Source organism: Phyllopteryx taeniolatus, chromosome 10 (genome assembly GCF_024500385.1).
Source record: "Phyllopteryx taeniolatus isolate TA_2022b chromosome 10, UOR_Ptae_1.2, whole genome shotgun sequence".
Taxonomy (NCBI): Eukaryota; Metazoa; Chordata; class Actinopteri; order Syngnathiformes; family Syngnathidae; genus Phyllopteryx; species Phyllopteryx taeniolatus.
In genome coordinates this window covers 1,305,562-1,320,070 of record NC_084511.1, presented here as the reverse complement: position 1 = coordinate 1,320,070, position 14,509 = coordinate 1,305,562, and the positions used below count along the sequence as shown (strand labels likewise).

Below are 14,509 nucleotides of genomic sequence, written 5' to 3'. Positions count from 1 at the left end.
GCTTCAGCTGTTCAGCAGTCCGGGGTTGCCGTTGTCGTATTTCACGCTTTATAATGCGCCACACATTTTCAATGGGAGGCAGGTCTGGACTGCAGGCAGGTGAGTCTAGTACCCGCAGTTTCTGGGTGTTGTTGATAAATTGCTTTTCCTTGGCATAGTACAGTTTCAAGTTGCACTTACGGATGTAGCGCCAAACTGTATTTACTGACATTGGTTTTCTGAAGTGTTCCTGAGGCCATGTGGTGATATTCTTTTCACACTGATATTGGTTTTTGATGCAGTGCCGCCTGAGGGATCGAAGGTCACGGGCATTCAATGTTGGTTTTCGGCCTTGCCGCTTACATGCAGTGATTTCTCCAGATTCTCTGAACCTTTTGATGATATTATGGACCGTAGATGATGAAATCCCTCAATTCCTTGCAATTGTACGTTGAGGAACATTGTCCTTAAACTGTTCGACTATTTTCTCACGCACTTGTTCACAAAGAGGTGAAGCTTGCCCCATCTTTGCTTGTGAATGAGCAATTCAGCTCTACCCAATCATGGCACCCACCTGTTCCCAATTAGCCTGTTCACCTGCGGGATGTTCCAAACAGGTGTTTGATGAGCATTCCTCAACTTTCTCAGTCTTTATTGCCACCTGTCCCAGCTTTTTTGGAACATGTTGCAGCCGTAAAATTCGAAGTTAATGATTATTTGCTAAACACACGAAAGTTTATCAGTTTGAACATTAAATATCTTGTCTTTGTAGTGTATTCAATTAAATATAGGTTGAACATGATTTGCAAATCATTGTATTCTGTTTTTATTTATGTTTAACACAACGTCCCACTGGGCATGGTGGCCGACTGGTCCCAACTTCATTGGAATTGGGGTTGTATAATGAAAGCTCAACTAATTTTCTGTCTGTGATACTGTTTAATGTCCATCCATCCATCCATTTTCTACCGCTTATCCGAGGTCGGGTCGCGGGGGCAGTAGCTTTAGCAGGGACGCCCAGACTTCCCTCTCCCCAGGCACTTCATCCAGATCTTCCGGGGGGATCCCGAGGCGTTCCCAGGCCAGCCGAAGGATGTAGTCTCTCCAGCGTGTCCTGGGTCGTCCCCGTGGTCTCCTCCCGGTGGGACGTGCCCGGAACACATCACCAGGGAGGCGTCCGGGAGGCATCCGAATCAGATGCCCCAGCCACCTCATCTGGCTCCTCGCGATGTGAAGGAGCAGCGGCTCTACTCTGAGATCCTCTCGACCGAGCTTCTCACCCTATCTCTAAGGGAGAGCCCGGACACCTTGCGGATGAAACTTATTTCGGCCGCTTGTATCCTGGATCTTGTTCTTTCGGTCACGACCCACAGCTCGTGACCATAGGTGAGGGTAGGAACGTAGATCGACCAGTAAATCGAGAGCTTCGCCTTTCGGCTTAGCTCCTTCTTCACCACAACGGATCGATACAAAGTCCGCATCACTGCAGACGCTGCACCGATTCGCCTGTCGATCTCCCGTTCCATTCTTCCCTCACTCGTGACCAAGACCCCAAGATACTTGAACTCCTCCACTTGGGGCAGGATCTCATCCCCGACCTGAAGAGGGCACACCACCCTTTTCCGACTGAGGACCATGGTCTCAGATTTGGAGGTGCCGATTCTCATCCCAGCCGCTTCACACTCGGCTGCGAACTGCTCCAGTGAGAGTTGGAGGTCACGGCTTGATGAATCCAATAGAACCACATCATCTGCAAAAAGCAGAGATGCAATACTGAGGCCACCAAACCGGACACCCTCTACGCCTCGGCTGCGCCTAGAAATTCTGTCCATAAAAGTTATGAACAGAATCGGTGACAAAGGGCAGCCTTGGCGGAGTCCAACCCTCACCGGAAACGAGTCCGACTTACTGCCGGATATGCGGACCAAACTCTGACTCCGGTCGTACAGGGACCGAACAGCCCGTATCAGGGGGTTCGGTACCCCATACTCCCGAAGCACCCCCCACAGGACCCCCGAGGGACACGGTCGAACGCCTTCTCCAAGTCCACAAAACACATGTAGACTGGTTGGGCGAACTCCCATGCACCCTCGAGGACCCTGCCAAGGGTGTAGAGCTGGTCCACTGTTCCACGGCCAGGATGAAAACCACACTGCTCCTCCTGAATCTGAGATTCGACTTCCCGACGGACCCTCCTCTCCAGCACCCCTGAATAGACCTTACCATGGAGGGTGAGGAGTGTGATCCCCCTGTAGTTGGAACACACCCTCCGGTCCCCTTTCTTAAAAAGGGGGACCACCACCCCAGTCTGCCAATCCTGAGGCACTGTCCCCGATGTCCACGCGATTTTGCATAGGCGTGTCAACCAGGACAGTCCTACAAAATCCAGAGTCTTGAGGAATCTCATCCACCCCCGGGGCCTTGCCACCGAGGAGCTTTTTAACCTCCTCGGTGACCTCAACCCCAGAGATAGGAGAGCCCGCCTCAGAGAACCCACACTCTGCTCCCTCATGGGAAGGCGTGTCGGTGGAATTGAGCAGGTCTTCGAAGTATTCTACCCACCGGCTCACAACGTCCAGAGTCGAGGTCAGCAGAGCCCCATCCCCACTATACACAGTGTTGGTGGTGCACTGCTTCCCCCTCCTGAGACGCCGGATGTTGGACCAGAATTTCCTCGAAGCCGTCCGGAAGTCTTTCTCCATGGCCTCACCGAACTCCTCCCATGCCTGAGTTTTTGCTTCAATGACCACCAAAGCTGCATTCCGCTTGGCCAGCCGGTACCCATCAGATGCCTCAGGAGTCCCACAGGCCAAAAAGGCCCGATAAGACTCCTTCTTCAGCTTGACGGCATCCCTCACTGTTGGTGTCCACGAACGGGTTCGGGGATTGCCGCCACGACAGCCACCAACCACATTACGGCTACAGCTCCGTTCGGCCGCCTCAGCAATGGAGGCGCGGAACATGGTCCACTCGGACTCGATGTCCCCCGCCTCCCTCGGAACATGAGCAAAGTTCTGTCGGAGGTGGGAGTTGAAACTCCTTCTGACAGGGGATTCCGCCAGACGTTCCCAGCAGACCCTCACAATACGTTTGGGCCTGCCACGTCGGCCCGGCATCTTCTCCCACCATCGGAGCCAACTCACCACCAGGTGGTGATCAGTTGACAGCTCCGCTCCTCTCTTTACCCGAGTGTCCAAGACATGCTGCCGCAAGTCCGATGACACGACCACAAAGTTGATCATCGAACTGCGACCTAGGGTGTCCTGGTGCCAAGTGCACGTGTGGACACCCTTATGCTTGAAAATGGTGTTCGTTATGGACAATCCGTGATGAGCACAGAAGTCCAATAACAGAACACCGCTCGGGTTCTGATCGGGGGGGCCGTTCCTCCCAATCACGCCCTTCCAGGTCTCACTGTCATTGCCCACGTGAGCATTGAAGTCCCCCAGCAGAACGATGGAGTCCCCAGCGCCAGTGCTCTCCAGCACCCCCTCCAAGGACTCCAAAAAGGGTGGGTACTCTGAACTGCTGTTTGGTGCATAGGCACAAACAACAGTCAGGACCCGTCCCCCCACCCGAAAGCGGAGCGAGGCTACCCTCTCGTCCACCGGGGTGAACCCCAACGTACAGGTGCCGAGCCGGGGAGCAATAAGTATACCCACACCTGCTCGGCGCCTCTCACCGTGGGCAACTCCAGAGTGAAAACTCCCCACCTTTATTTAAGTACGTACAGGACTCCGCCGTCCTCGCGGAATTTGTCGGACTCCGCCGTCCTTTTTCCTAAAAATGTTTTAAATTTAACTCACCAAAATCGTCTTCAATCCTGTGGATTGTCGTCAACCTTCAGATCCCAGTTGAGGAGAACGAAGACCAGTCCCGTAAAGAGTCTTATTTGCCGTGGCCACGGTCTCTTAACTGGAAGTCGGCTCCACAACTGGAATCCTTGGGTGTGTTGACATCCGGCTCGAAGGACCAATTTAATGTTGGATTTATCTTACCCAACATTATAAAAAATAGACACAAAAGGAATGAAGACGCTGGTTTCTTTTTCTCATGAGGAGGGCGTATGGGAGATTGTTCAGATTACAGCCTCTCAATACGCTCTAAACAATCTCTCCCGTCGCTCCTGTATTTATTTGAAATAGGGAGGTTTCTAAGTTTACAAGACATAACGTACTAAGCTACAAGACACAACACACTAAGGGTAGGGTTTCAAGGTGAAAACATGGTACCAACACCTGCCACGTCCCGGCCACGTCCTTCTCTCTGATGATTCCTGCTGAGTCATCTTCTTGAAGGCGAGATATGTTCCTTTCTCAAAATGGTCCATAATACTAATGCAAGCTAAGCAAATAAATGATAACTTCTACAATATATTTAACAATAAATAATTATAGTAATCCTAATTGACCTAAAACTGGAAAGGTTTAGTCTGATTTCATGTCAGACAGTGAATAAAAAAAAGCATATGTGTCTTTCTATATAGTGTAAACATCTGGTTTCAGCTGTACATTTGGAGATCCAGTAGTTTGAAAGGGTAAGGAGCAGATACAAGTAGTAGAGATTATGCTAACCATCAAGTTAAATATACAAAACACATGGAGAGAGGGAGAGTAATAGAGACAGACAGACCGACAGAGAGTATGCAATTTCACAGTTATATCTAAAAATAAAAAGTTAAATAAAGTGATAAGTAAGAACTTATTTTGTTATTGGCCAAAAGTTATTAGACCATAAGTTAGGTCCAGGAATTTTATTACTTACTTGGCCAGTTATTGCGTTATGGGCCTATTACTGTATATTATGGCCTCTACAGGGATCAATGCCTGTAGCATAATCAATTGCCATAGTCGGTTGAATTATGAATTCAATGTTGAAGCATATGTGTAAGTAAATCAGCTTCAGAAATGATTGGAGGATAAACTGTTGCTCTCTTAAACATTTGCTCTTTTACACAGGGAGGAGAGTTTGTATACCAATCAGCTCTGCTGAATGGTGACAGTCTCTTGACGCATTTCTATGACGACGCAAAAACAATGTATGAATTCTTCCTGAGGGGCGCTCAAGTATCCAGTAAGTGATTTGGTATATCCAGAAAACACATCGACACATAACTATTGCAATGAAGAAGCACGTACCAAGTTAATACCAGTTTTTAACATTATGTACAGAATTTTTTTAAACGTGAGAAACCCCACACATGATGAGGAAAAAATGCCAAGTGTATTCTTACTGCTCTTATTGCGTGTGGTGTACTCGAGATGACGTATACAGCACACCACACACACACACACACACACACACACACACACACACACACACACACGCACGCACACACACGTAAGAATACCTCCACCGACAATCACTTCTCCACCAGAGAAGGAGTCTGAGCTGGTGTGTGATGTAGAAAAGTTCCGAATAGATACAGTTGGGCTTGCCTTGACACACAGCTTAGGCTCTGATAGCAGTCCTCCTGAGAGGGGTTGTTGTTGTTTTGTTTTGTTTTTTCCTCATAAGATGCCGCCATGAAGTTGGCATCCGTCCTCAAGAGCTCTTTATTAGTTGTTTTTATTGTCATTTGGTGTATGTTGTCCCTTGTGTGGACCTGTGGTGGGGTGTTTACAGTGACAGCGTGACATTCATGGGAGGAGAATGTTGGTGTTTGATGGTTATGCCCTCTCGACGGCATGCTTGCACCGTTTCTGATGAGAGGAATGTCGGTGCTGTTTGACTCTGGCCGCTTAACAGGCGTAGGGCACGTTGGTTTTGCGCCAGGTTATAGTAGCATTTTTTTTTTTTTGCAACAGCCCCGTTTTTACAGTGGACTGGATGATTGAGGAGATTGGTCATCGCAGCTCAGAGTAGAGCCGCTGCTCCGCCACATCAAGAGGAGCCAGATGAGGTGGCTTAGGCACCTGCTTAGAATGCCTCCTGGAAGGCTACCTGCTGAGGTGTTTCTGACATGTCCCTCCTTTCTGACATGTCCCTCCTTGAGTAGACCCTGGGGACAACCTAGGACACGCTGGTCTTGGAATGCCTCGGGATTCCCCCTGAAGAGGTGGAGAAGTGGCTGGGGAGAGGGGTGGGGGCTTCTCTTATAAAGCTACTGACCCCGGATAAATGGAAGAAAATGGATGCATGGATCTACATAGTACAGAAACAGAAAAACAACAGCGCAAACAATATTAAAAACAGTTATATTTAAAAGCATTCTTCAAGTTCTTAAGCATATTATTGAATTGGTACATGGCAACAATTGTGTCGACTGAAAGTGGTTTTAACAAGTTCAGTCTTAGTCCAGGGACCTTTGAGCAGTAAGCAGTTTGAACATGAACTTGAGTGGTTAATATGAAACAAAATTAATAGTGTTGCTGCACGATAGCATGTGACCTTCTGAGATTAACACACATGGTTTTCATAGTAGAGGCATTGCGTCCGTGACATTATATTAATATGTTATATTTGTTTTGTGACCTGTTTACAATTTTGAAACCAAATGTTGCTGTCTTTAGACCTAAAATATTTTATATGCAGGACGGGATATTGGTATGATTGTCCCATGTTATGAACTTTTATGAGGTCAGATCAGGTTGTTTAAAACTTGCGGACTGAAGCAGCAACCGTAGTGATAAATGGAATCACTGGATCAAGTTGGAAACCTCACGGTTTATTTAAGAAATACACAACATATTGTTGTATTTTCATTGTTTTTTTTTTCTTCTTTAGATAATGGTCCTTTTTTGGGCTCCAGGAAACCCAAAGGTCCCTATGAATGGATGTCCTACCAAGAGGTAAGACTTGACAGGAGTTTGCAGTTGAGACAGTTGCTATTAATTAGATTCTCATGAAATTCTCAGTGGAATAATAAATTGGAGGAATAGGATCAAGTTGTCATGTTGAACCCATTATGCAGTTCTAAAATGCCTTCAATGAATGTGTAGTTTTGGACATTCATGTAACAGGCAAATAACTATACTTGTTGGCTCCTTATTGCAATGAAATTGACCGAATCGAAATGTGTTGCATTCTCTAAAGTACTGTAGTTAATCTTTAGGTTTTTTTTTGTTGTTGTTTTTTTTTTTTATTCACCCTGAGGTTTCTTTATATTCAGAAAGCCAAGGGTGGATAAAAATGTTTCCGTCAACATTATTGTTAAATAGCAGTGCTCTATGGAGGCACAATGAGCAAAAAGAAAGTGTGCACATGACAGTGACATGTTGTACATGTGTTTTAGGTGATGGAGCGAACAGAAAATCTCGGATCCGCTTTTCTGCATAACGGACACTCCAAGGCCACTGACCCCAACATTGGCATCTTCTCTCAAAACAGACCTGAGGTAAAAAGGATTGCACTTGGTTATAGCTCAAACTTCACTTAAAAAGCGTTTGTCATTGCTTATACCTTATTTTTTTTGTGTGGGAATTTAGTGGACTATCACTGAGCTGGCATGCTACGCGTATTCCCTGGTGTCTGTCCCGCTTTATGACACACTTGGTGCAGAGGCCATCAACTACATTATAGACAAAGGTAAGAGACAATCACAGAGAAATTGAGAGAAGTTTTAAGTATTTGTTAAATGTACTGTATATACAGTATGTACTTTAGGGTATGTTTGTAACTTGATTTTGTTTGTTGCCTTTGTTGCTGTTTCCTGTAGCTTCCATCTCCACCATAGTGTGCGATGTGGCAGATAAAGTCAACCTGGTACTTGACTGTGTAAAAGACAAGAAATACACTGTGAAGACCATTGTTGTAATGGAGAGTCCGAGCGAAGAGCTGGTGGACAGAGGCAAGCAAGCTGGAATCGACATTCTCAGCTTGCGCGAGATGGAGGTCAGCAAAGCGCTTCATTCCCTCTTGGCTTGTGCCTTTCATATGTACATGTTTATTTCTTGGAAATACTTGTCTCTTTACCATTTCTTTCCGTTTGCCTCTGTCTTTGGTTCTGTATGTGTGAAGTAGTGTTTTGCATGCAACAACTCATTTCTGCCACTTTTAACACATTCCCTTTTGATTGTTCTTTTTGCACTTCTCATTTACGACTACTTACTTATTTCTGTTTGCTTTTATTTTGATTTGATTGATGTCACTTTTCTTGTTGTGTAGGCCATTGGAAAGGCGAACTATCACCAACCTGTGGTAAGTGGCTATTAGCTTGTTAGCACATTTTCACCAGACTACAAGGATATATGATTCTGGATGATTTTTTTGGTTTTTGTTTGTTTTTTTGACCTAAACATCACAATGTCTCCAGCCTCCCAGACCTGAAGATATGGCTGTCATCTGCTTTACTAGTGGAACAACAGGTGATGCTCCTACTGTACACACACATACACGCATAATCAAAACATATGCTAATAAATATATATGCTTTCAGGAAACCCAAAGGGAGCGATTTTGTCACATAAGAATATTGTGTCCAACTGCTCCGCTTTCCTTCAGCTAACACAGGTGAGTATCCAATGTCATATTTGACAAGAATAACTAGCAGGCACTTATTCATTCTTAATTCTTAATGCATTATTCAGTACAAAAGAGAGATGCATTAACATTTAGATTTCTGTAGCACGTTCACAAAATTGACGCGCACACCAAAAAGTAACGGAGAGAGATGGCAGTTAGGAGAGAATGGAATGCTCTGAAAATGTCAGCGGTAATTTCAGGTTGGAGTACAGAATAGTTAGTGATGAGTAAAATGGGACATATACAGTCGAGAAGCATTAATAATGAGCAACAAGACCGTGGTTTGTGACTGAGTTTGAGAAGATGTATGTTATCTACTTATATTGTGTTATCCTTGAAGTAGTAGTCAGAAGACAGTGTACATGTGGCTCGGGAAATGAACTAGTGCCAGTTTCAATTGTCATGTCTTCACCTGTAGCAGGTCTTAAACTGGCCACAGTGCTATTACCAACCAAGTCTTCACAGATTGAGCTACTGCTGACATCAGTTTTTTGCTTTTTGGTCCACAGGTTTAAGAGGGTAGACTAGGTTTCAACGCTGTTTTAATTTACCACGCTTTCTCTTTGTATGTGTATCTCTCTGTGTGTCATTGGGAATGCCTGCGCATACCTACTTTGTGTGTATTAGGCCACCTGTCTATTGGGTCCCAGGGATATCCATATTTCATTTCTTCCCCTGGCTCACATGTTTGAGAGAGTTGTACAGGTATGTTTTGATATTTTCCCCTTTGACACCCTCAATAGAAGACACTGCTGTAATTCTTAATATACAGTGGTTAACGTCATGTAATTAATGAGACTGCCACAGCTGCCCTAGATTCCCATTGATAGGTTAAATTGTTTTTGCTTTCATATAATGTACTTGAAATATCAATTGTTATCTTTTGGGAAACTCAGATCGAGCCATGAAATAGTCAAACTTGCTGACATGTCAAAAGCAACATTCTTTTAATTACCAAAATATTATCTATGTTTATGTAATGGTAATACACCAGTATGTAGAAGGTCTTTTACCAAAATGATTCTTTTAATGCTACAATATAATTGTTATTGTTATCAAGCGCCAGCACACCCGTGACCCTAGTGAGGATAAGCGGTACAGAAAATGGATGGATGGATGTATGTCAGATTAGACATTTTTTACTGAACAGAATAATTTGTTTCAGTGGTTGAATATTATCCATTTCCATCCATCCATTTTCAACACCGCTTATCCTGGTTAGGGTCACAGGGCGCTGGAGCCTATCCCAGCTGACTTCGGGGGAAAGGCGGACTACACCCTGAACTGGTTGCCAGTCAGTCGCAGGGCACATATAGACACGGACAACCATTCGCACTCACATTCACACTGTCACTGAGTGGGAACTGAAGCCACGCTGCCTGCACCCAAGGCAGGCGAGTGTACCACTACACCATCGGTGACCCGGTTGAATATTATGCTTGATTAATTTCTGACTTCTGACAGAGGCCCACTGAGCTGGCTAAAATTTGGGGATACAAAGGTGAATTCTGTTACAAACTCATTTGTGTTCAAAATGGTAATGGGTTGAGAACTCACTGAAATTGATAGAGTGCATGAAAGCACGAATGGTTTCTTCTCATTTTTAATGACAGATGTAACTCATGTGTGAAGCACTGTAGTTTAACATTTTGTCATGCACATTTCCCTACTGATCTCTAAATTTGATATATAGGGAGTGATGATGGTTCAGGGATCCAAGATTGGATATTTCCAGGGAGATATTCGTCTTCTGATGGATGACCTCTGTACACTAAAACCTACTGTGTTTCCTGTGGTACCTCGACTTCTAAACCGGATATACGATAAGGTGGGTGAGCTTAATAAAAGTGGAGCTTTGTAATGTGCAACGATGTCTTCCTTTTGTTTGTTTTATAAAACCTCACATGAAAATATAGAAATATATTTCTATAGATCTTTGGGCAGGCCAACACTTCTGTGAAGCGGTGGCTGCTGAATTTTGCATACAGTCGAAAGGAAGCAGAGATGTCGAAAGGCATTGTAAGGAGAGACAGCATCTGGGATAGATTAATCTTCAGAAAGGTTCAGGTTAGTTGAAGCTCATTTTATGCCACTATTTAGTCAACTGCTACATGTCCAAAAACCATTTGGTAACACGGCAGAGAACGGTTGGCTCACTTTCCTCTGACTAAATTGTGACAGCAGTCTTTCCCAACCTTTATTGAGCCAAGGCACCCGTTTTACTCTTTAAAAAAAAAAAAAAAAAAAAAAAAATCTCACACCACAAAACAATGTCACAAAAAGTATAAATATCAAAATAATGATTTAATCACAAATTGACTAACTCAGTGTGAAATCTGGATGTGTTTCATTCAACTCAAAGCTGATATCCTTGGAGGAAGCCATGACTAATTGTGTTGTATGTATGAATGGCAACAGATTTATTGTACCTTCTGCCATCTACTGGAATAGAATTTAAGTCTTCTGCCTGTGACTATACATCGCTGGCATAGATAGATGAACATCTTGATTCGGAATCACGTTTACAGGACAGAGGTGACTTCCGGTAGTAGTTACTCTCACAATCTCTGAATGTATGTATATTAAACAAGACACTGAGCAGGGTGGGCACTGGGTCATGAAACCTCTTCGCAAATGTGGCTAAAGAGTATACAAATCTCCCAGCCACACTTGTGTGTAGTTAGCCACAACATCACATGTGTTTATGTGGCTAAACCTTAATCCACACTTAGCCAGGCCTCGTCACTGGGAAGCCGATCAGCGTTTAACGTTGTGGGCCCAATTAAAACTACCTAGTCATCAATCAGGTTTAGAGCTGAACGATTTGGGAAAATACTCTTCGACAAATATTGCAATTGCGATTGAGCATGGGATTTTTCGGTAGGAAGTTTCTTATCTTCAGCATTATTCACTGAACACAAGAAATAAATTATTCTATAATTGTCATGAACGGAACAGAGGATAGGACCCAAAAATGCACGACTCCAAAACAAATGGACAGTTTCCAAAAAGAGAGGTTTAATAGACGGGCATAGGTCGGTACACAGGCAGGCAATCCAAGAAAGGCAACAGTATCCAAAAACATGAGGCAAAGAGGCAAGGTCGATAATCGGAACAGGGTCAAGTCTTACTGTGAGTCTGTGACGTGGAAACAAGGAATGCTGGAACGCGACGACAAGGTACAACGAACTGGCAACGAGAGGGAATGAGACACGAAGTTAAATACAAGGGGTAATTAGGGTGAACGAGGCACAGGTGGTGAAGATGTTCACAGGAGCAGGTGTGTGTGAAACAGAGGGGAAGACAAAACCCGGAACACACACACACATGACAATAATATGACCAACGAAGCACTGGACACAGCCAACAAATAAATCTTTCCTGTAGGCCAGTCCTAAATGTTATGATAATTGATATGAATAACAAATATTTATTTTACTATTGAATTGTAAAAAGAAAAACTTTACATCACAGTAGAATATTACTTTAACTTCATGCCTTGTAAAAATGTAATACTGTATAAGGATGTTGTCAGCAGCAGTAATCACTGCTGTCTGTGAGCCGAGTATAGAGACAAAGTGGAGAGTAACACTTTTCATCACCAAAGTGTACTATATTAAATGTTAATTAATCTTCCTATCAATGAAAGTAAGTGTTGAGATTATTCACTTATTTGATAATCCTCAAGAAGGATCTCAATGACTTTATCAAGAATTTCCCGAATTGGAACTTTTTAGTTGATAAGATAAACATCCATCCATCCATTTTCTGTACCCCTTATCCTCACTAGGGTCACGGGCGTGCTGGAGCCTATCGTAGCTATCTTCGGGCGAGAGGTGGGGTACACCCTGAACTGGCCGCCAGCCAATCACAGGGCACGTATAAACAACCATTCGCACTCACATTCACACGTACGGGCAATTTAGAGTCTTCAATCAATCTACCACGCATGTTGTTGGGATGTGGTAGGAAACCGGAGTACCCGGAGAAAACCCACGCAGGCACGGGGACAACATGCAAACTCCACACAGGCGGGGCCGGGATTTGAACCCCGCGCCTCAGAACTGTGAGGCGGATGTGCTAACCAGTCGTCCACCGTTCCGCGATGATAAAACTTAATATTCTAAATCACAAACTAAATCGTGTCAAACTAAATCACAGACGTCAAACAGAGCCGGTCCGCCACATCATTTTATGTGGCCTGCGAAAGCAAATCAAAACTGCTCATTGTGTTCTAGTGTAATACCATTGAGATATGTGCAAGCATTTTTTTTGTTACCAATCCCCCTTTGAAAAGAAATATAATAGTTGAAAAACATGTTTTTATAGGCTTCTGATTTCAAAACTGGCTATTGATCAATGTGTTGTGTATACTGTATGTAATATACAGTATATGAGGTAATCTTTCATTTACAAGCCCAATTCCAATGAAGTTGGGACGTTGTGTTAAACATAAATAAAAACAGAATACAATGATTTGCAAATCATGTTCAACCTATATTTAATTGAATACACGACCAAGACAAGATATTTAATGTTCAAACTGATAAACTTTCGTGTGTTTAGCAAATAATCATTAACTTAGAATTTTATGGCTGCAACACGTTCCAAAAAAGCTGGGACAGGTGGCAAAAAAGACTGAGAAAGTTGAGGAATGCTCATCAAACACCTGTTTGGAACATCCCACAGGTGAACAGGCTAATTGGGAACAGGTGGGTGCCATGATTGGGTAGAAAAGGAGCTTCCCTGAATTGCTCAGTCATTCATAAGCAAAGATGGGGCGAGTTTCACCTCTTTGTGAACAAGTGCGTGAGAAAATAGTCAAACAGTTTAAGGACAATGTTCCTCAATGTACAATTGCAAGGAATTTAGGGATTTCATAATCTACGGTCCATAATATCAAAAGCTTCAGAGAATCTGGAGAAATCACTACATGTAAGCGGCGAGGCCAAAAAACAACATTGAATGCCCGTGACCTTCGATCCCTCAGGCAGCACTGCATCAAAAACCGACATCAATGTGTAAAGGATATCACCACATGGGCTCAGGAACAATTCAGAAAACCAATGTCAGTAAATACAGTTCGGCGCTACATCCGTAAGTGCAACTTGAAACTCTACTATGCAAAGCAAAAGCCATTTATCAACAACACCCAGAAACGCCGCCGGCTTCTCTGGGCCCGAAGATGGACTGATGCAAAGTGGAAAAGTGTTCTGTGGTCCGACGAGTCCACATTTCAAATTGTTTTTGGAAATTGTGGACGTTGTGTCCTCCGGGCCAAAGAGGAAAAGAACCATCCGGACTTTTATGGACGCAAAGTTCAAAAGCCAGCATCTGTGATGGTATGGGGCTGTGTTAGGGCCAATGGCATGGGTAACTTACACATCTGTGAAGGCACCAGTCATGCTGAAAGGTACATACAGGTTTAGGAGAAACATATGCTGCCATCCAAGCGACGTCTTTTTCATGGACCCCCCTGCTTATTTCAGCAAGACAATGCCAAACCACATTCTGCATGTGTTACAACAGCGTGGCTTCGTAGTAAAACCTTGCGGGTACGAGACTGGCCTGCCTGCAGTCCAGACCTGTCTCCCTTGTGAAAATGTGTGGCGTATTATGAAGCGTAAAATACGACAACGGAGACCCCGGACTGTTGAACAGCTGAAGCTGAACATCAAGCAAGAATGGGAAAGAATTCCACCTACAAGGCTTCAACAATTAGTGTCCTCAGTTCCCAAACGTTTATTGAATGTTGTTAAAAGAAAAGGTGATGTAACACAGTGGTAAACATGACCCTGTCCCAGCTGTGTTGGAACGTGTTGCAGCCAAATTCCAAGTTAATGATTATTTGCATAAAAAAATAGTTTATCAGTTTGAACATTAAATATCTTGTCTTTGTAGTGTATTAAATTAAATATAGGTTGAACATGATTTGCAAATCATTGTATTCTGTTTTTATTTATGTTTAACACAACGTCCCAACTTCATTGGAATTGGGGTTGTAAATGGGTTCACAGTTGTAGCAGCCCTCCAAGGGAAGTCACAACTACCAAGTGGCCTGTGACAA

General features: G+C 43.9%; 1 protein-coding gene across 7 annotated transcripts in view; it reads left to right on the top strand.

The window, feature by feature from the left end:
- Positions 1-14,509, top strand: part of LOC133484748 (long-chain-fatty-acid--CoA ligase 1-like) — a 31,454-nt gene that overhangs the window by 9,773 nt on the left and 7,172 nt on the right. For 5 of the 7 annotated variants that reach the window (XM_061787777.1, XM_061787779.1, XM_061787778.1 and 2 more), the window contains 11 exons: positions 4,938-5,052; positions 6,706-6,770; positions 7,214-7,315; positions 7,407-7,506; positions 7,637-7,812; positions 8,086-8,118; positions 8,234-8,285; positions 8,357-8,430; positions 9,070-9,147; positions 10,136-10,270; positions 10,375-10,509. In XM_061787777.1, the coding sequence (XP_061643761.1) occupies positions 4,938-5,052; positions 6,706-6,770; positions 7,214-7,315; positions 7,407-7,506; positions 7,637-7,812; positions 8,086-8,118; positions 8,234-8,285; positions 8,357-8,430; positions 9,070-9,147; positions 10,136-10,270; positions 10,375-10,509 (1,065 nt within the window). The remainder of the gene's footprint in view (positions 1-4,937; positions 5,053-6,705; positions 6,771-7,213; positions 7,316-7,406; positions 7,507-7,636; positions 7,813-8,085; positions 8,119-8,233; positions 8,286-8,356; positions 8,431-9,069; positions 9,148-10,135; positions 10,271-10,374; positions 10,510-14,509) is intronic. The other 2 variants (XM_061787781.1, XM_061787782.1) reach the window with 2 other exon arrangements.